The sequence below is a fragment of the Hippichthys cyanospilos genome, chromosome 15 (assembly GCF_059441005.1).
Source record: "Hippichthys cyanospilos isolate Australia breed blue-spotted pipefish chromosome 15, RoL_Hcya_1.0, whole genome shotgun sequence".
Classification (NCBI taxonomy): Eukaryota; Metazoa; Chordata; class Actinopteri; order Syngnathiformes; family Syngnathidae; genus Hippichthys; species Hippichthys cyanospilos.
The window spans coordinates 13,828,228-13,847,524 of NC_142383.1; the positions used below are offsets into that span (position 1 = coordinate 13,828,228).

Here is a 19,297-nt window from a genome sequence, read left to right on the forward strand (position 1 = left end):
GCAGTCCTAACTTTGGAAACCACGTACCAACTTCAAAGTGTCGACATGATGAAAGCGTTGACAAACATGTCAAAAAATTCTAATTTAATCCCTATCGTCGTATCAGCTGTAACAAGATGAAAGGAGGAAACCTGGCTCAGGATGACACATGAATCTAAATTCTGTCATATCAGAGGGAGTGCTCATCAAAAAAGTCCGAAAATGAGGCAATGTGCAGATGACACCTATTGACTGTTTGTTTTTGTCCTCCAGCCAACATTTTTAATTTAATATGCAAATGTTATTAAATGTGACAACACACGTTTGTGACTGATAACTCCTACAAAAACACAATAACTTCACTTGTAAATTTTGTCATGTAAATGTTTAAGAGTAGGATATTAGTGAAACTATGAATGTGGTACAAACACGTGTGTGTGTTTTTTTTTTTTAAATACATTATGGATGAGAAGTAATAATAGTTAAGAAAATAATTTCACGAATCAATGAGGGGTCGGGCCACTTGTGTACAATTGTACATTGAGTTGATTACAATGCTTTGGGGCTCGATATGAAACAATAATAGAAAGAAAATATAAATTTGTGTTTGCGTTTATGTGATGTGCGTCAGCGAATTCTCATGCGACTGATTCTCATTTTTACTTCCCTCGGGTGATAATAACACCCTTACTCTTCTAAGAAATAAGCTTGCAGGCCATATGCTTTTGCATCATGCTTCTAGACAAAACACCTCTTTTATGTGTGGTGAATTATAGTATTAAAAAAAAAGAGATGTATCATACTTGCTGAAAGTCTTGTCTTTTCTCAGAGTATGTACAGAAATGATGTATTCATTAATGGCGCCATTTATCATTACCGTCGTTTATTCTTGGGAGAACATGCAAACGGCAAAGTGAAAAATGGCAACAAGGCAGTAAAGCCCCGTTGAATAGAAAGTCGTTATTTTCCACCAGCTGGTGACATTTAGAAACCTTTTGAGGCTTTTTAGGCGGTACAGTGGCTTGTAAATATGACACAATGTAGCTTTGCCACTTAAGCTGTATTCAATTTTAATCAGCTAAATTATTCAACAACTGGAAGTTTATATGCTAACAATATTTGCACAGGAATTTCATGTTTTTGAATGTCTAAATTGGAAGACAGGAGTACTTGGTTTATATAATTTCATTACACGGCGGCGCAGTTAGCTTCTTAGTCAGGCAGCTAGCTAGCTAGTATTCCTTTTCAATATGTATCGCGTAATTCATATTCTGTTGTAACCAGCTGAATAGTTCAACAAATAAAAGCTACATGCTAACGCAACTTCCGAATAGGAAACACATGCTTTTGAGCGTCTACATTGAAAAACGGAGACTACGGATACCTTTTTAGTTAGTGAACAAGCTAGCCCGCAAGTATTCTCTTTCAATATGTTTTGGATAAAGTGTATTCTGTTGTAAGCACCTAAATCGTTCAATAAATACATAAAAGCTACTTGCTAGCGCAACTTGCGAACAAGAAATGCATGTTTTTGAATGTACATTGGAAGACAGGGATACTTGGTTTACATTTTATTACACCGTTAGGCAATTAGCGTGTTAGTCAGCTAGCTGCTTGGTATTCCTTTCCAATATGTAGCGCATACATCGTTCTGTTGTAACCAGCTAAAACGTTCAACATATAAAAGCTACATGCAAACCGAAAATGGTTTACAGGTGTACTTGATTTTCAAAATAATTTCATCACATTATCAAGCTTCTTAGTTATTTAGTCCGCAAGCTAGCTAGCTAGTACAGTACTGCATTATGTTTTTGTTCTTTACTTGAGTCTATTTTTTTCCATATATATAAAATGCAGCGGTTGCCAGTCCAAATGCGCTAACCTTGGACACCATAAAAACATGTTTGTTTGAACAACTGTGAAACTAAGAGTCATACGTGCTACTTCAAAACATGTATTCCAGAGAAAAGAGTGTTTTGTAAAGTCAGGGCCATTGACATGAAGGTATTTTGCCCGAAAGGTTGAGAAAAAAAAAAAAAAGACCACTTCCACAACTCAGCAGCACATTTCTAAATTGGTAGCAAAATGCCACAGGCGCAGTGGAGTGTATTTTTGTTATTTCCTCCTAAAAATGTCAAAGCTTTAAACCTTTAAAAATCTTTGAGCATAGTGCGCCCCCATTGTGACCGGTGGAAACTTAGGCAACATTTGTGCAAGTACTGTTGAGTTCAAAATTCCTTACCTTCGAAATTGTCACTTGCTACTTGCTAGCCTGCTCCTTCACTGTCATTAAATGTTGACATTAACATTTTTGCACCGAACGTCCCTGTATTCAGAGTAATATAGCAGTTCAAACTCAAAATCAATACTTAGTCTTCTTCTGTCTCGCGTTTGATTATTTTAATGAACAGCTTTACCGGTGGATTGCCCCCTGGTGGTTGGTAAAAAAAAAATGCATATAAGCTGCACTGGACAATAAACTGCAAGGCTCAAATCATGAGAAAAAAGTTACGGCTTAATCCAAAATATATGGTACGCATGGATAGGAGAATTCAGAAAATATCTAAAGTGTGTCGCAAGTGTTTTTAAGAACAAAAAATGTTCTGACTCCCACTCCCCCAGAAAAAAAATAAGTAGTGACCAACTCTTAATACATGTTAGCATATTACTCGCCCGCGCTCTCAAATCAAAACGTTTCACTTAAAGCCAGTGATTTCACAGCTTGCCACATGATTTCGACACGGTATCGCAATTCTTTTGAAGAGCTCACCGTAAAGGGAACGATTATGACAAAGAAATGTTAGTTTAACATAACGATGTCCTTTGCTGCTTGAAGCCGGTAATGAAAGTGCAACGAGGGAGCATGAATGTAATCTCGTTCAATTTTCCGCCTGCTGCCACACTGGTTGCGTAATCGGCGGCATGCGACAGCACATTCTGTCTTGAGGAAAATAATGGCAGTCATTTTCAGCACAGAAGAGATTACAACAGTTGCGCGGCACTGAAAGCACACTGAAAAAGTATTAGTCTTCTTTTCAATTCTTTAATTCTTTTGCCCACTTTATGAATTAAGATCATAAAACGAATTTAAATATTAGACAAGGAAGATCACTATCAAATTTTTGGTACGCTGTGCCCACCTTGCAACAATTGAATACCACTTTACTTTTGTTTTGTTTTTTAGAATTAGAAATTACCACTAAACTGTGATATCCTGTCTTTTTTTTTTTTTTTTTCTTTTTTGAGGGGGACGCCATTGCAACACAGCGAGCATGTGCAAAAAAGTTACAAAAAAAAAGTGACAGGCAACAGCGGAGCTTCCAAGCAGATATTTTCAGTTATTTTTTTAGTTTGACTTACCTGACTTGGTCAACTTCCTTCCCAAACCTATACAGTATTAAATAAAGATAACCAAAGTAAACATAAGAGGGCAGTTTTAAAAGGTTTTATTTATTATGAAAACTGATAAGACACCTAGATTTGTGTGGAAAAAATATAGTAAGATAGCTCCAAAGAGTCAAAAGAGTCAAAAAAACAAAAACAGTTGTCATTTAAGTGGGCTCAGGAGGAGAAAACAATGTTTGAGAAAATTCGACAGAATGCCACCTTGAACTCAATGTATCAAATCAAAATAGAAGACTTCTTGTGTTTTATGTCGGATTTTCAAATGACTTTCCGAACAATCATGCATACAAATTTGAAATCTTTTGATTCAAATTGCAGGGACACAAAGGCTAAAAAGATGTAAGCCGCAATTTTTTTTTTTTCTCTTTGATAGAGGTATCCAAAGGCAGAAAATTATACTTTCCAGCACGCTTTTAGCTGAGCGAGGCAGCTGTATCCTGACACGTGTGCCCACCACCCACTTCTAAAATACCCAATCGAGCGCACAAAGCCTGGTTGACAACTTGACGTTCACATTGTTACGAAGCAAAAGAGCTGAACATTTCCCTCCATTTATCCTCGGATGATCTGTCAAAAGCGTGAAGAGCCCTGACAACAGGTCGTCATTGATTGCCACGCAATATCGTCTAACTGTCGAGTACACATGGGACAAACTGAAAACGGTTGCAAAAAACGTGTTGTTTGACGGACACCTGGAATCGACACTAAAATTGCTGCTTCAAACAGAAATGGCAGACTTGTTTTGTCTTCTAGCATTTTACGGCAAGTAGTAATTTGGTAGCCGTCGGCTAACATTTCAATGACAGTTTGGTGTTTGAAGGACGCCCGGGCTTGGTCAACTTATTGACCTTGATATATGTGACAAGAAGAACAAGCTGGATTCTTCTCATCTATAAATTAGTGCAGAACTCACCGCGGGTCCACTTTTTGACATTTTAGTCAATGCTAAGTGATTAGCACCTGAGGATACATTTGGTTCTGTTCAGTACGCTCCTCACATATACAAAGACGTCATCTAACTCAACAATGATCTCCTGAGCCTATTCATTTTTGTTCGCTGTGGCGGACATTTGTTTTTTTATCTATATCTTTTGACTGATTCGATCTACCCTACCCCGAGGGTTCTCAATCGAGAACATTCTGGTCTTTCCGATAATATCTCGTGTGTTTGAGCGGGATGCGATTCAATTTGCTCTCTTGCTGGGTCAAAATGGACACAGTAGTGGACACAAATGAATAGGTTGGATTAAAAAGAACAAAAAGCATCAGTGTTTCTGTTTGTATGTCCATATGCAAGCAAGGACTGACCTTTTTATGATATTTGTGTCCACTGTAGTGGACATTTTTTTCTGGTCCATATATTTCGACTCATTGGAACACTTAAGCACTCGTGTCCAAAGTTAGAGGACATCGTTGCCTTTCTCATGATGTCACGCAAGTTTGGACTGAGTAGGACGGCAAGGTGATAGAAAAAAATCTTCATAGGAAAATTGAAATGAAAATAAAAAGGCATACAACTATGAATATGACAATAAATCTCTTGAATCTTGCATACATAAACCAATCAAGAAAGCTTTACAGTCAATAACTTAAAAATTCAGCAAAAAGTCAAGTTTAACAATAGCCTAATAACTGTGTTGTTTGAGGGCATCTGCGCCGTTTTGGGAGTGAACACGGGTGCTTAAACTAAGATTTTTAGTTCACCTCTCCTATTAGCCTAGCAGCCTACCTCAGAATTCTAATTTTTAGAATGAACAAAACAACAGTCAAAGATGGTTGATAGATTGCAGTCAATGGGATGTTTACATTTTTTTTTCCTGGCCCGCAAAAAACATAATGGATTTTTTGATTAGAAATGTTGATAAATGCACTCCCCAGAGGAGTTAAAAGTAAATTAAATCTAATGAAGGGATCTCACTAGAGAGGTGGGGGAGGAAAAAAAAAGAAAAAAAAAAGAGGCTGGCTGCTTGTGTCACTGCGGTAACAGAAAACATCAGATTCAATTTAATTCATCCGTCAGTGTACTTTGAATAACTTCCTGTCTATGTTCATTTTCTTGATAGCCGTTGAGAGAAAAACAATAGAAAAAAACACGAAAGACACGTGTGCATAAGTGTGCATTTCTAGCTTCAGTGACGAATAAAAAATAATGGGAGAAGATATTGGGATAAGAAGACGATGTGCTAATATTTCATTATCGGCGCAAAAAAAAAAAAAAAACGTGGCAAGTGGCTCGCTAGCTCATTTGTGTCCCCTCAGATGAATTATAAATATGAGAAGGCTTTTTTTTTTCTTATCTGATGATTAGAAAGCAGAGTGGAGAAAAGCTTTCAAAGAAGCTATTCTCCTGAGACACTTCACTGAAGCAGCTTGATCCCTCTAATTACTTTTGTACTTTATTTCCATGAACATTTTCAAGACGTCCAGAGTTTAAAAAGCTCTATATTGAAAAGTGATTTTTGTACTTTATGATTGACTACATTTTGGATTCTGTACCCTCCTGAGACCCAAGCTTTTAATTTGTGTCCAATGCTGTGTCCATTTTGGCCCAGCACGTGAGACGTCATTGGAAAGGCCAGGATGTCCTCGACTGAGGACACCGGGATTAGAGTAGCGAGAATGAGTCAAGAAAAAACAAATGGCCACTAAAGTGGACAAAAACGAATAGGGGAATATATCTAAAAAAAAAACGTCATTTACATGCAGCCTATGAAGTAAACGGATGTTGCTCTGCATCGTGACCTTTAGGGCAGTCTGTCAGTCGATTACAATTTCGAGTGATTGGCATGCAGATAACATGTGCCCTTTTTGTCTTATCTCCTAGGTTCAGAATTCAATTCAATCATGACAATAGCACTTGATCTGCGTGGCCTTTGAGCGTACACAGAGGACATCGTTGAGACGTGAATATTATTTACATATTATCATCAATACTTTGTGTGCAAATATGACACAGTGTCACATCTCCGCGCCAATCGATAATTGCGATTTCATTGGCTGCGGAGCGTCTCAGGCGGTGGCTTTTTTGGAGTTTATTGATTGTTTTTTTTTTTCACGGTGACGTTTTATAAATGAGCACTTTAATGGTTTAACCACATTTTTTATCCCCTTGCAATCACTACTTTGTCAAAGGGCATTTTAAAAGAAAGCAGATGTGAAAAGATTTGCCTAAATGACTGAGCCGTTCATCAACCTTGTAATTTTGAGAAATTATTGTCATTTTAAAAAAAAAAATTACAGAAAAAAAGTCTTTTTTTTTATTTTGCCAAAATCTTTCCCCTCGAGAAGTTGCAACTTCAACCAAAAATTGCATCTTTATTCATATATTTACGGCTTTTTCCTCTTCTCACTTTGAGACGCGATCAAAAATACCCTCCACCCATCAAAAATCCCAATAAATCAAGTCAAATGAGAAAAATATCTCCATGATTAATTAAAGTACAAATTATTTACTATGCTTAGAATTTTAGAGTCCAAATTTTTTGACTCCTTACAATAAAAAATATCCGTTACAGTTTTGCCTTGATGCCGTTCCACTCTACAACGCCCGCAGTGAGCATCTCGTCAATTTCCGCCATTTTGAACCCGTACTCCTTCAACACCTCCACAGTGTGTTCTCCAGCAAGCGGGCCGGGGTTGACGGAAACCTCCGCGGGGGTCCGGGAGAGGAGCGGGGCCGGCCGGGGGCTTTCCTCCCCGTCGGAGTCCTTCACGAAGGAAGCCCTCTCGCTGTTGTGCGGGTGTGAGCTCACCTGATCGAACGACAAAACGGGCGTCACGCAGGCGTCGGTCCCATCGAAAATTTGCGACCAGTCCGCCTGCGTCTTGGAGGCGAAACGCTCGGAGAAGATCCGCCGGAGTTCTGGCCAATCAGAGAAGCTCATCTGGGGTGGTAATTGGGCCTCGTCTAATTCCAAGCCTTTGGCGGGAAACAACAAAAAAATCATGTTGGAAATCATAATGAATAATGTTCCACTCCGATCCTGTAGGTGGCAGTAACCCAAATGGTGGAATTCAGCATGTGTACAGGGTTAAAGCTTCATGAAGCACTTGTAATATTATTTCACTCCACTAGAGGCAGTCTTGGCACAAAGGGGCAGTCTAATTATTCTTTCTATCGTCATGACAGGAACAGCATATTTTCCTTTCAAATTAAGAGCAAATATATTGGAACAGGAAGCAGCTTATTCCCAAATTGTGTTATTGCGCCTTCCGAGCAATTCGTTGTGTGCCTTCATTCTAAGTTTTACTTTGTTTTGTTGTATTTTGCTGTATACAAGCTATATCATGACAATAAAGGCATTCTATTCTATTTTTTTCATCCAAAAATGCTTTGCGCTGGTCAGGAAGTACATAGCAGAACAAAATATTTCACACTATTAAAAAAAAAAAAAAAAAACTCCACTGCTACAAGTGCATTTTCTAAAACTCATTTTCCTCTTTGGGGTTGTTCACATATTGACACTTAGCAGGCTGGGAAGAGCCTCGATTGCACGGAAATTGCTCCGAAATGAAAAGCGGACCAAAAACGGCACTAACACACACATAAAGTGTGAAGCCCTTGAAACAAAAGGAGATGAATAAAAATTCTTTCTTCCTATTTTCTTTGCTCTTATATTTCAAAAGAAAAGTGTTTTCAACCACCCCTGAAGTATTTGTTTTGGATTCCTGACATGGTTCATGTTTTTTTATTTTTTTATTTTATTCAACAAGTATTTTTTTTTATTTACAAAGTGGAAATGCTATTTGAATGTTTTGATTGAAAAGCTAGTTTTGATTTGATGATTATGAAGAGGTAAAAAAATGGAGCAACATGTAGACATAATGCAACACTGTTAGACATACTTTTCAGCTTCGAAAAGATCAACTAATATATTTATTGCGGCTTCTTGAGCACTACATTCATTGAAGCAAAAAAAAAAAAGCAAAGCTGTTCATTTTATTCACAAGCAATTTAACGGTCACTATAGAATATTTTTAAATCAATTATTTTTAGTGATTATCATCAATTAATCAAGCTGAATAAAATTGTGTATTACAAAACCACTTATTCTCATTTAGAGTTTATTGATTGAGTATTGTTTATTTTGTAACGTATGTGTTAAAAAAACAACAACAATTAATCAATATTACGCAAGAGGGATTGATGTACTCACCTTAAAACGGATTCAATCAGTGGCTCTGTCATCGTTTTTCCAGACTCTTATTGTGATTAAATACATGCAAAACAACTTTCATGAAGGACTACAGAATAGTGTTGAGAAGCTGACATTTAAGGATTTTGATTACTTTAAGCTAAACATGGGCTCTAAATAATTCCTCGATTATTAAAATAGTTGTCGATTAACTTCGTGGTGATTAATTGTCGAATAATCGATTAATTTTGACAGCTCTGCTCATTACTGTATGTTTTTATTTTATATTTTTATTTTGATCATTTTAAGCTAAACATGGGCTCTAAAATGATTACTCGATTATTAAAATAGTTGTCGATTAACTTCGTGGGGATTAATTGTCGAATAATCGATTAATTTTGACAGCTCTGCTCATTACTGTGTTTTTATTTTATATATTTATTTTGATCATTTTAAGCTAAACATGGGCTCTAAAATGATTACTCGGTTATTAAAATAGTTGTCGATTAATTTAGTGATGATTAGTTGTCGAATAATCGATTAATTTTGACAGCTCTGCTCATTACTGTATGTTTTTACAACGTGCTTATTTTCTTATTAAAAAACATGAACATTTTTGTGATAATTTTGAGAAAATTACATAACAGTTCGACAGGGCCAAAGGACTTCAAATGCACTCCAGCATAAACTTGTTTGAATAGAAAGTAATTCCCTCAACACTTTTGAATGTACTTTTTGTTTTTGAGCATCTCGCAGCATGCCAACTATCCCAACAAGTTTCATCCATGAAGGACATTCACTTCTCCAAACCTTTAAGCAGTTGCTTGTAGAATTGTGGCTCGATGGCGCCGACAGCCACATGCTTGTCGTCGGCTGTCCGGTACGTGTCGTAGAAAGGAGCGCCGCTGTCCAAGAGGTTCTCCCCGCGAGGACGATCCCATAAGCCGACGCTGCGGGATTTCCATACAAACGAGCCCACATAGGCAGCTCCTTCCACCTGGAAGCAGGAAGTGGAAAAGCTACATTAAGTCCGTGGTTCGGAAATAGGGGTGCAAGAACCCCTGGGGTAAGGGAAGGCGCTTCAGGGGGTACGGAAGATTTTAATAGTGTTTCTATAGGAACCACAAAATCTTATCTATCAGATTTTCTGGACTATAAGGCACATTTTCAATGAATGGCTAATTTTAAAACGGTTTTCATATATAGGGAGCACCGCATTATAAGGCACATAGAATAGAAGCTACAGTAGTGGCTGGGGTTGCGTTATGCATCCACTAGATGGCGCTGCGCTGAAGGGAATGTCAACAAAACAATCAGATAAGTCGGTCAAACTTTATTAATAGACAATCAGAAAGCAAGGAGATGGACGATGATTAATAATTTGATGCAAGGCAGGCGTCGGAGGGACGCATGTCGATTCGAAAGTATACGTCCCCGTCAAAAATTATGCATCCGAGACGCAGGGGAACGAGAGAACCGTACTGGTAGTTTATGCTTAATTTATGTTATATTTTGTATTTCATTTCCTTTTAAAACTGTGATTTTAGGCTGTGTGTAAAAAACTTACTTGCACTGCTCACATAAAAATATTTGTTTTGTTTTGAATGACGGGTCCACAGATGATTCTCTGGTGATTAGTGTAATTGTCCAGCAGTAATTGGACAAGGCTCGATCACTATACTTTGTGAATAGCGGCGATTTCTTATATTGCGATGAATGAAAACCCGAAATCACAGAGGACATAATAGGATCCACGCAGCGGATAAGATTGAATTGATTCGTTTAATGGACTATCATAATCACAAGAACGGGAAAGGGGATCAATTTGACTTTGGTGTCAATCCATACTAAAACATTGTGTTCATTTGTCTTTTTTGTGCAACTTGATGGACAAAACACACCCACGCTCCTTGAGATGGATGCCAGGAAAAAAAAAGAAAAAAAATAGTCAGAAGAAGAGCTCTTGCTTTTTACTGACAATTGTCAGGCGTCACTTATGTCACAGCAGTCTCCTTAAGTGCATTGCAAAGGGCAAGATAACATGTGCACCGCTTGATGTAGCCTATTGGCTAGAAAAAAAATGCTTTTTTTCCCTCTCGACAACAAAGCACAACTTACTACTATTGGCGTGTAAAATATCAATGCCTTTCACTGCAACGTCATTAAATTGTCAGAATGACAATAGAAATGTATTACCGTATTGAAAACACGCCGGATGGACCATAAAACATGAATGCATTCAATTTATGCTCTATATGTAGAAAGATATGGCCTGGAGTGAGTCATTTTGGGGGCTGTGGCGAATTCCCGCTGGTAATATATGCTGTTGGGCCCCGATTTCTTTTGAAATCAGTTATTAGGGCATCCAAAAAATGGATTATTAATCGGATTATTACCTTATGTTATACTAAAAATTTAGGCAATACACACACACACACATATATATACATATATATATATACATATATATATATATATACATATATATATATATATATATATATATATATATATATATATATATATATATATAAGAAAATGTTAATATCAGCCTAGATGAAGCATACAAATGAAGTAAATGGATGAACCTTTCATGTTCATTTCTCAAATGGTTTAAGTCTATAAACGTGCAGTTATTTTTCTAAATCTATAAAGGTTTACATTTGTGAGAGAGGATGAGAGGAATCTAAGAAGATGTTAATGCCAGTCTGAAAATTATTATTAACTTTATGGGGATGGGTTTTACAGCTTTAAAACAAAAAAGGGAAAGTTGTGTATAATTAATGAAAATAAATAAAATAAACGAAAATATACTGGAAACGAAAAAACATGCAGTATAACAAGAGAGAAACATTTATGATAAACAAAAATTGTTTTAATACCACTAAACAAAAATATAAAAGAATATTACTGCAAATGGAAAAACATCATATAATGGAAAAAAAGAGGAATAAAATGTGAATGAAAAAAAATATATAATAGTATTTTTAGAAAATGTTGGGGTTGAGTTCACTTTTAACCAAGTGACATTAAAGAATTCAACTGGGTTTTCTGACTAAGGATTATCAGGATTAATCCTGATAGGATTAATATTGGCATAAAAATTCTCTGACGTCACCTTATTAGATCTGAGTGGAGTCCATTTTTATTTTCACATTCATTGATTTAAATCCTACCGCACTGGCAGAATATGGCTAAAGATTGCTTGTCAGGTGGCTGAGGTGGCGTTCCCCAAGGATCAATTTTAGGTCCAGCACATTTTAAGTTTGAAACATTTTTCTTTCTGTCTTTGCAGAACAAATCACAAATCAATGAGTGCAACCTTGTTTGTTGTGTGGCCCCTTTTCGAACCTTAGATAAATCCCAACTCAAATTCAAGCGGCGAACTCGCTTTGCTTACCATGCTTGCGTCAATAATCTGCCCTTTCCCTGACTTTGTTCGCTCCAGCAAGGCCAGGACGATGCCGAGAGCACAGGTGAGGCCGCCACCGGCAAAGTCGGCTAAGAGATTCAGCGGCGCGTACGGTTTCTCGCCGCTGCGACCCAGGCGGGATAAAAGTCCTGTGGGTGACAATGGATTGGACAAGTACAAGAAAATCAACACTCGGTGAATGCATCGCACAGTTTGAGGCCGGACACAGTGTGTAAGTGGAGCAACCAAATAAGACAGCAAAAATTAACAATTGTATATATACTGATAGTGAACGATAAACAAAATATGTTTCAGTCATTCTGGATGATTGACTTTTATCAAAGCAATAAACGCAACAAACATTTCTTTAAAGGTTTGATTCATTCAAACATTTTGAGTACCAATCGAGATATTGGCATCAGGCAGATACCAGGCAAGTATCGGTACTCGTGATGGCCGCTGATACAAGCATTGGCCATTCTCTTCGAGCCTGTTAATGATGATTAAAAGTTGGAATGAAAAAAAAATTCATCAATAAGCTGCTTCATATTCCATTACATTTGTTATTAATTTGAAAACAAAAATGTATTGTTCCTGCCAAGGCATTAAATTAAAAATTACATTTGCACCTGCAAAAAGCTTGTTAAAATCAAATGCATCCCCCGGGGTTACTCATTAGGGATACGTTGACCGATTATCGGCCGGGCCGATATTCGCCATATTGGTGCATTTCTAGATCACCCCCCTTTTTTTTTAAATTAATCTTAATATCTTAATATTCATCAATCCATCCATCTTCTTGACTACCGACAACCGGCATCAGTATCCGGCATCAGTATCGGCCCTGAAATAAAAGCTTATCTGTCGATCTCAAGTCCATTTGAATATCATTTGAAAAGCATTGCATTAAAAAACGCAAGCCACATATTACATTTTACGCCAAGTGAAAATAAGAACGTGTCCATCACATTCTATAGTTTATTGTATTGGCTGCTACTTCATTCAATTGCTTTTATTATGCCTTGTTTACTTGGCGGTCTGGCTGCAGTCAGCAAATCTATTCTCAATTGCCCTAACAATTTGTGTCACAGCAGCAGCTTCAAGCATTTCGCCGATTAGTATGGATTCTATACGTTTGTTTGTACCTGACATGGCCAGGTAGTTGATATCATGTCCAGCAGCTTTGGCGTACATTCCGCTTTGTCCGTATCCTGTAAGGCGTGCGTACACAAGACCAGGATTTTCTTTTAGCAGCTCTTGTGGAACAAGCCCGAGTTTCTCCATCACACCTAAGAAATCATAAAATAGATTGTGATTGGGTCTGGAATGTGACCCACGCATTAAATAGTGGTTCATGTTCACCTCCGTAGTCCCACCTTTGCGATAAGGCTCCAGGACCACATCCGATTGGATGCAGAGCTTACGGAGCAGGGCGACGCCTTCTGAGGTCTTCAGGTTGATGGCCACCGAACGTTTGCCGCGAGCCTGCGTGTCCATCGATGGTCCGGACTTCGTGCGGTCTACGCGGACCACTTTGGCGCCGAAATCGGCCAGGATCATTCCGCAGAACGGTGCGGGGGCAAGGCCCGCCAATTCGACCACGCGTACCCCGGCCAATGCCATGTTCGAAACACTGAAAAACAAACTTTTTTTTTTTTTTTAAGTATTGTATTGATTAAAATTATATCTATTATATTTATATCTATTCTATAATTCTATCTATAATTCGAGAACCTTAAGAGCCACAAGTATTAATATTAAAACAAGTACAGGTACAAAGACCTGCAGTTGTCTTTTTTTTAAAATGGCAATCAAACATACAAACATGAAATTAGAACAGTCACAAGGAGTTGCTGACTCCAATACTCTCAAGATCGCTAATAAGAGAAAATTGCAACGCAAATATTCATTAGAAAAGTAAAGAAAAACTATAACGTTTATTTTTGTTCTTTTTTTAATCAACGGAGTGCCATTTTTCTTCTTTAAATGTAAATGTGCCGTTCAATGACAAATGAATTAACTTCAATGGAAAATTTTTAGTTCATATAAATTAATGTGTGTACTTATTGAAAAGTTCGCGGGCCCATGAACGCACCACGGCTAAAAACAAAGCTAGCTTTCGCGTGTTAAATTTAAACTAAAATGCAAGAAGTTCAAAGTCCAAAGTGACACATTAATGTCATCTGTGGGACGATCACGGCGAAGAGCGAATTTTTCCAACATTTAATGAACACGACAAACAACAAATTCAACAGTTGGGAGGTTTTCTATCCTTCCAAAAAATGTAAAACTATAAGATGACATGTGTGGCTAACCTGCAATGTTTTCACGGTTGAAGTTGGCTTCAGCGAGGAGCCGTGCGAAGATGCGCGCGCAGATGGAACAAGTCACGTGACTACAATAAGGCTGTCTGTGTAAGTCACGTGATTAAACCACATAACTGTATATCAAAAACATTACATAAAGAAAAAAACGATGTGAAAAGAGTAAGTAACTTTTGAGATTGAATTCATTATGCGATATTTACTCATGCATTGAAGAGAGTATTTGCTTAGATTGATGTTTTGACAGCATGTCCTGATAGGTCAAATTTACAACGTCGGTTGTCTGATGGCTTTATGGGAAATTGAGTTTTTTGATGGGTCCCTCGGTATTACAACTAAATGCTCATCTGCGCAGCAATGGGTAACATTAATCGATTTTTGGATAATTTATTAATTTATGGCAAAGGTGAGAACAAACGCTACGTCGAGTGGTAAAACTGTTTACAAATACTATACATAAACTTTCTTTTAAACTCATCTAATTGTAAAATTGGCCACTCGGCACTTTCTTCCAAAACATTCCGACAGGACATTTTTTTTCTGCCAAATTATACATACAATTTTATATTTGGCCGCCCATTTGCTTTGCTTTAATTTTCCACTTCATTGTGTGGATTTAGCTGCATCAGCACAAATGAGATATTATCCCAAATTATATGCTTCCATTCTGTGGTAAATGGATACCAGTCGCAGGCAAATAAATGCATTACATGTATATTATGTGCTAGTCTGTTAAATGACTTGTTTGAGCAGATAAGGTGCGTAAAATAAAAAAAAAAATCGAACACAATTTAAAGAAGTATTTAAAAATAATTCAGGATTAATGGCAGGTCTCAGGAAAGACTACTTGTGGAAGGCTATATCAGTAAATATCGTTTATTTCTCCCCCAATAAATTTAAGAATTAAATGCGACTAGAAGCAGACAAGGCAGCAAATGAAGAGTCGCTTGTGGCACATTCTTGAAAATGTCAAAGCACAAAAGCAAACAGAGATAAGAAAACTGTGCCTGTAGTTTCAAGTCAGATCAGAAGACTCTCGGCTTCCTTGTGACCTTTTCTGATATTTATTGGCGGCTGACAAAGTGATATCAACGTGACTGAAAGTCATGCTTTCAACTTTCCGACTCTTCGCTCCTTTCTTTCAGAAGAGTCATGTGATCCCAAACTGAATTTCTAAATGTGCCTACTCACTGGGAAAACAATATTCTCCAGTTTGAGGATTATTTATTGATTATGGTAATGGACAGAAGAACAGTCAAAATACTGTTAATATATTTATAAAATGCTGCGTATTATTGAGTTAAATGAGCGAGACAAGGACGGAAAGGAACTAAAAAAGTAGCTTGGTTTACTTAGAAGGAAGTTAAAGAGCACTGCTGCCCTCTATTGGTTGTTAATGGTAAGTGCACTTGACAAAAAACCATGCCTTCAGGACGATAAAACAGTGATGGGCGTGGCATGAGCAACCCCAATATTCATGTGAAAAATGAGTTGTTTTTTTAATCGAGTTGTATTTTTAGGAATGAAGTCAGAAATTCTTTTGGAAAAAAATATTATATGGCACTACAATCAAAACCAGGTTGCATTTTTTTCCAGAATAAACTAGTGAGATTTGAATTAGACTTTTTAAATGAAAAACACTCTAAAAACAGTCGGGTTAAAAATACACAGTACAGAACTGAAAAAGAAAGTTGGGTCAAATCGACTTCCTTTTTTAACCCACAACTGGATTTTCTCAAACTCAACAGTTTTTTGAGTGAAGAAAGCTTCAAATAGATCTGAAAAAAGTTACGATATGTATAGTTAGGTTGTGTTTTTCTTTATTTTTGTGCAAAGACTAGCATATAATTTACCATTTTTCTGATAAGTAGCATGTAAATTGCGTGACACACCTTTGAGACATTAACCATTAAAAAAAAAAATCTGGCTGATTTCAGCAGCCAAAAACAGAGTGTGCAAAATGTGCTATAATATTTTTATCCTTGCCTAAATTTGGTAGAAGCAGTTATTTTGTCCCTTGCAAAAAAGTCAAAGAACAAAATTGCAACAAGATAGAGGAATCCGAAACGCAACTGCAAAGCACAGCAGGCGCATTCTAGCATCAGAGGAAGAATAGTGGAATGGCTCCTTCGGGAGGGATGGCAACAATGTCGCCGAGCTGTGCCGCAAGACCTTTCCTGCAGTATCACAGGCAGGAAGTCAAGTTTCCATGTAAACGCAAGGTCCTGAGAATTAAGCGCACTGACAGGACACCATGCTGTGAAGGAATACACACCACACTTGTATTCTCAAACGTATAGTCGCCTTTTCAAAAATTAAGTCACGGGATTGAGAAATTAAAATTATTTTATCGGAATGAAGTTACATTTGTTTGAAGGAAAAGTTGCAAAAAATGTGATAAAAATCCAACAGTACAAGAGTAAAGTTGGAAAAAATGTCATTAAAAGAAAAACGAATATTAGAATAATGTAAGATTTGATATTTTACAAGAAAAGGTCACGTGAATATATGTGGATATTCAAATTTAAAGACTTTGGAAAAAGTAGAAATTTGGAAACTAACATAAGTGAATATGTTATATTTTTGGATGATAAAACTGTAGTATTAGAACAAATAAAGCCACAAATTTAAGATGTGATATCACTAAAAGAAAGCTATATTTTTGAAAGGAGGGGATCAAAGTTTTATGATTTTTTTTTTTAAGGTAAAGTTCTATTATTTTCCAATAAAGTCATAGAATTAGGGATGGAAATGTCTTAAATGGAATTGAGGATTTTTTTTTTTCCCAGGAAAAAAAAAGGTCATATAGGGTGAAGTTAATACATCAAGGTTATTAAAAAAAAGATAATAATGAGAAGAAAAACACATAAGTAATAAAGCAGTAAGATTTGATATTTAGAAAGAAAAAAAAGTCTAAAAATTATGCTTGAATATTCAAATTTGAAGATTTAATATGCTTTTGGAAATAGTCATAATTCAATAACTGATATGAAAAAAATAATTTAAATGAAAATACTGTAATATTACACAAAAAACCCACACAAGTCATAATATTATTTGAAGTAATATTATGTGGGGAAAAGTACTAATTTAGTATTATAATAGTAAAGTTGTATTTTTTCAAAATAAAGTCATCAAACTTTTAGGAAAAAAATCATAAGAAAAAACTAGTCAAGATTTTTTTTTTTTACAGGAAACAAAGCAGAATATAGGAAAACGTTATGATATCACAAGAAAGTTATCAATGGGGGGGGGGGGAATATTGGACCTAACGATTGCAATATCATGAGCATATCGTTATAGTTTTACAAGACAAAAATAGGAAAATGGAAATAGGAAATCATTATTAACACATTCACTTCTAAACGTAAATTAAACATCGATAGACATCATGTTTGAGTGAAAACAACGGCAATGTTGCAGATGTTGTCTGCTGTTATTTTTGCGCCTCTTATCGATGACGTGACGACATTAGCGGATGCAAACTTTGACACACTTGCGTGATTGTTCCGAACCCGAGCCGAACAATTGATCAGACTTGAAGTGGGCGTGCTTAATTGAAAACGCAGACGCCGTGTGAACAATGGAAGGGGGGGGGGGGGGGGGGGGGGGGGGGGGGGCACCAGCTGTTTGGGCGTCAACAAGAGGACAAAACGTCCTGTAGGGAGAAAGTACCGATCTCTGGCTAAAGGGTACAGGGAAATGCAAATCACGTGATTAATATTGGTTCATGAATTACGTTTATTTATTCGTCATTAATTTTGATAATCATTAAAAAAAAACGGTTACTTCCCACCAATTGGCTATATTCTCGACAAAAAAACTCCGAAAAGAATTTCACGCACAGGTGGGAGTTGACATTAGAGATTTTCCCCACCAAGGGGGAAACGACATCCTCAAACTGCGAAAAAAAAAAAAAAAACATTGGGAAACCAGAGTGCAGCCAAGAACATGATACATCCTGTACCGCGACGGCCGATAGTAGACAAAGGAAGATGGATTGGAAAACAGCCAGAAAAGCTAAAACAAAGCGCAGGTATAACCGGAAGTAGCGATTGGGCGAAATTGGAGAAAAAAAATGAAAGATTAGATCTAATCACACACTTGTTTATTTACTTTTGCTATCCGCTGGAGATTGGATTTACAACTAGATTGGAAATAGAATCAAGCCAAATTTCACATATAATTGACGACTGAAACGCATTGAGCAAAACAAAAACAAAAACATGAAGACAAACACATGAAGAAAAAACAAAAGCATTTAAAGGGACATAACATCGCATTTACAGCACACTTTGAATTAAGATGCAAAATCTACCCATTTTTATCTCAAAAGGCAGCCATTTTGTCACTTGGAGTCCACTGCAAAATGACGTCACGTTTCATCAGGGCTTGGAAAACGACCAATCACGGTTCAGCTTACAAACATCACAACTAAAAAAAAAAGCCGTGATTAGCCATTACTCAAGCATGAGCAACTGCGATTATTTTTTTGTGGCCAGCAAATGACAAAATGGCCGCCTTTTAACTGGTGGATTTTGCTGCTTAATTCATATTCCATAAATGCAATATTAACCAAATGGTGTGTTCAAACTAGTTATTGGCGCTTAAAGCATTTATTGTAAAGAAAATTTTGAGATTGACTGTCCCTTTTTGCTTTGTTTAGATTAGTGGGCATGTAAAGATTCTTTACAGTGGAAAAATGTTCTATACTATAGAACCTTTCATTGGAAATATATTTATGGTATGACTTGTGCTTGAAATATATTATGGAAAAATGAAAAAAATGAAAGCGAGGTGTGTTTACTTGTCATCTGACATCTTTGGGGAGAGTTTCCACTGCTGCAGTGATAACGAGGAAAAGTGGTCCCAGTGCTTTCGAAGGAAGATAGACGCTTGTTAAAAAAAAAAAAAAAAGGATGTTTTGACTGGCAACTACATTTGTGTCCTTTCACACACAAAACATTTGTGAGTTTCCCACGTTTTGGATCACTTTTACAAGAGTAAGAATGAGAGCCACGCTTAAACTAGCAACAGCAATA

At 36.8% G+C, this 19,297-nt stretch overlaps 1 protein-coding gene across 2 annotated transcripts; it reads right to left on the bottom strand.

The window, feature by feature from the left end:
* Positions 1-3,409: 3,409 nt before the first annotated feature.
* Positions 3,410-14,325, bottom strand: amacr (alpha-methylacyl-CoA racemase). 2 transcript variants are annotated; one of them, XM_088435917.1, is made up of 6 exons: positions 14,247-14,325; positions 13,308-13,576; positions 13,077-13,220; positions 11,920-12,080; positions 9,330-9,516; positions 3,410-7,303 (listed from the first exon to the last, which is right to left on the bottom strand). In XM_088435917.1, exons 2-6 carry the CDS (start codon positions 13,552-13,554, stop codon positions 6,894-6,896), a joined length of 1,149 nt encoding a protein of 382 aa, XP_088292043.1. In that variant the 5' UTR covers positions 13,555-13,576; positions 14,247-14,325; the 3' UTR covers positions 3,410-6,893. The 2 variants fall into 2 exon arrangements, with proteins under 2 accessions (XP_088292043.1, XP_088292044.1); XM_088435918.1 differs by having other exon boundaries at positions 13,308-13,564; positions 14,247-14,311.
* Between the last annotated feature and the right edge of the window lie 4,972 nt (positions 14,326-19,297).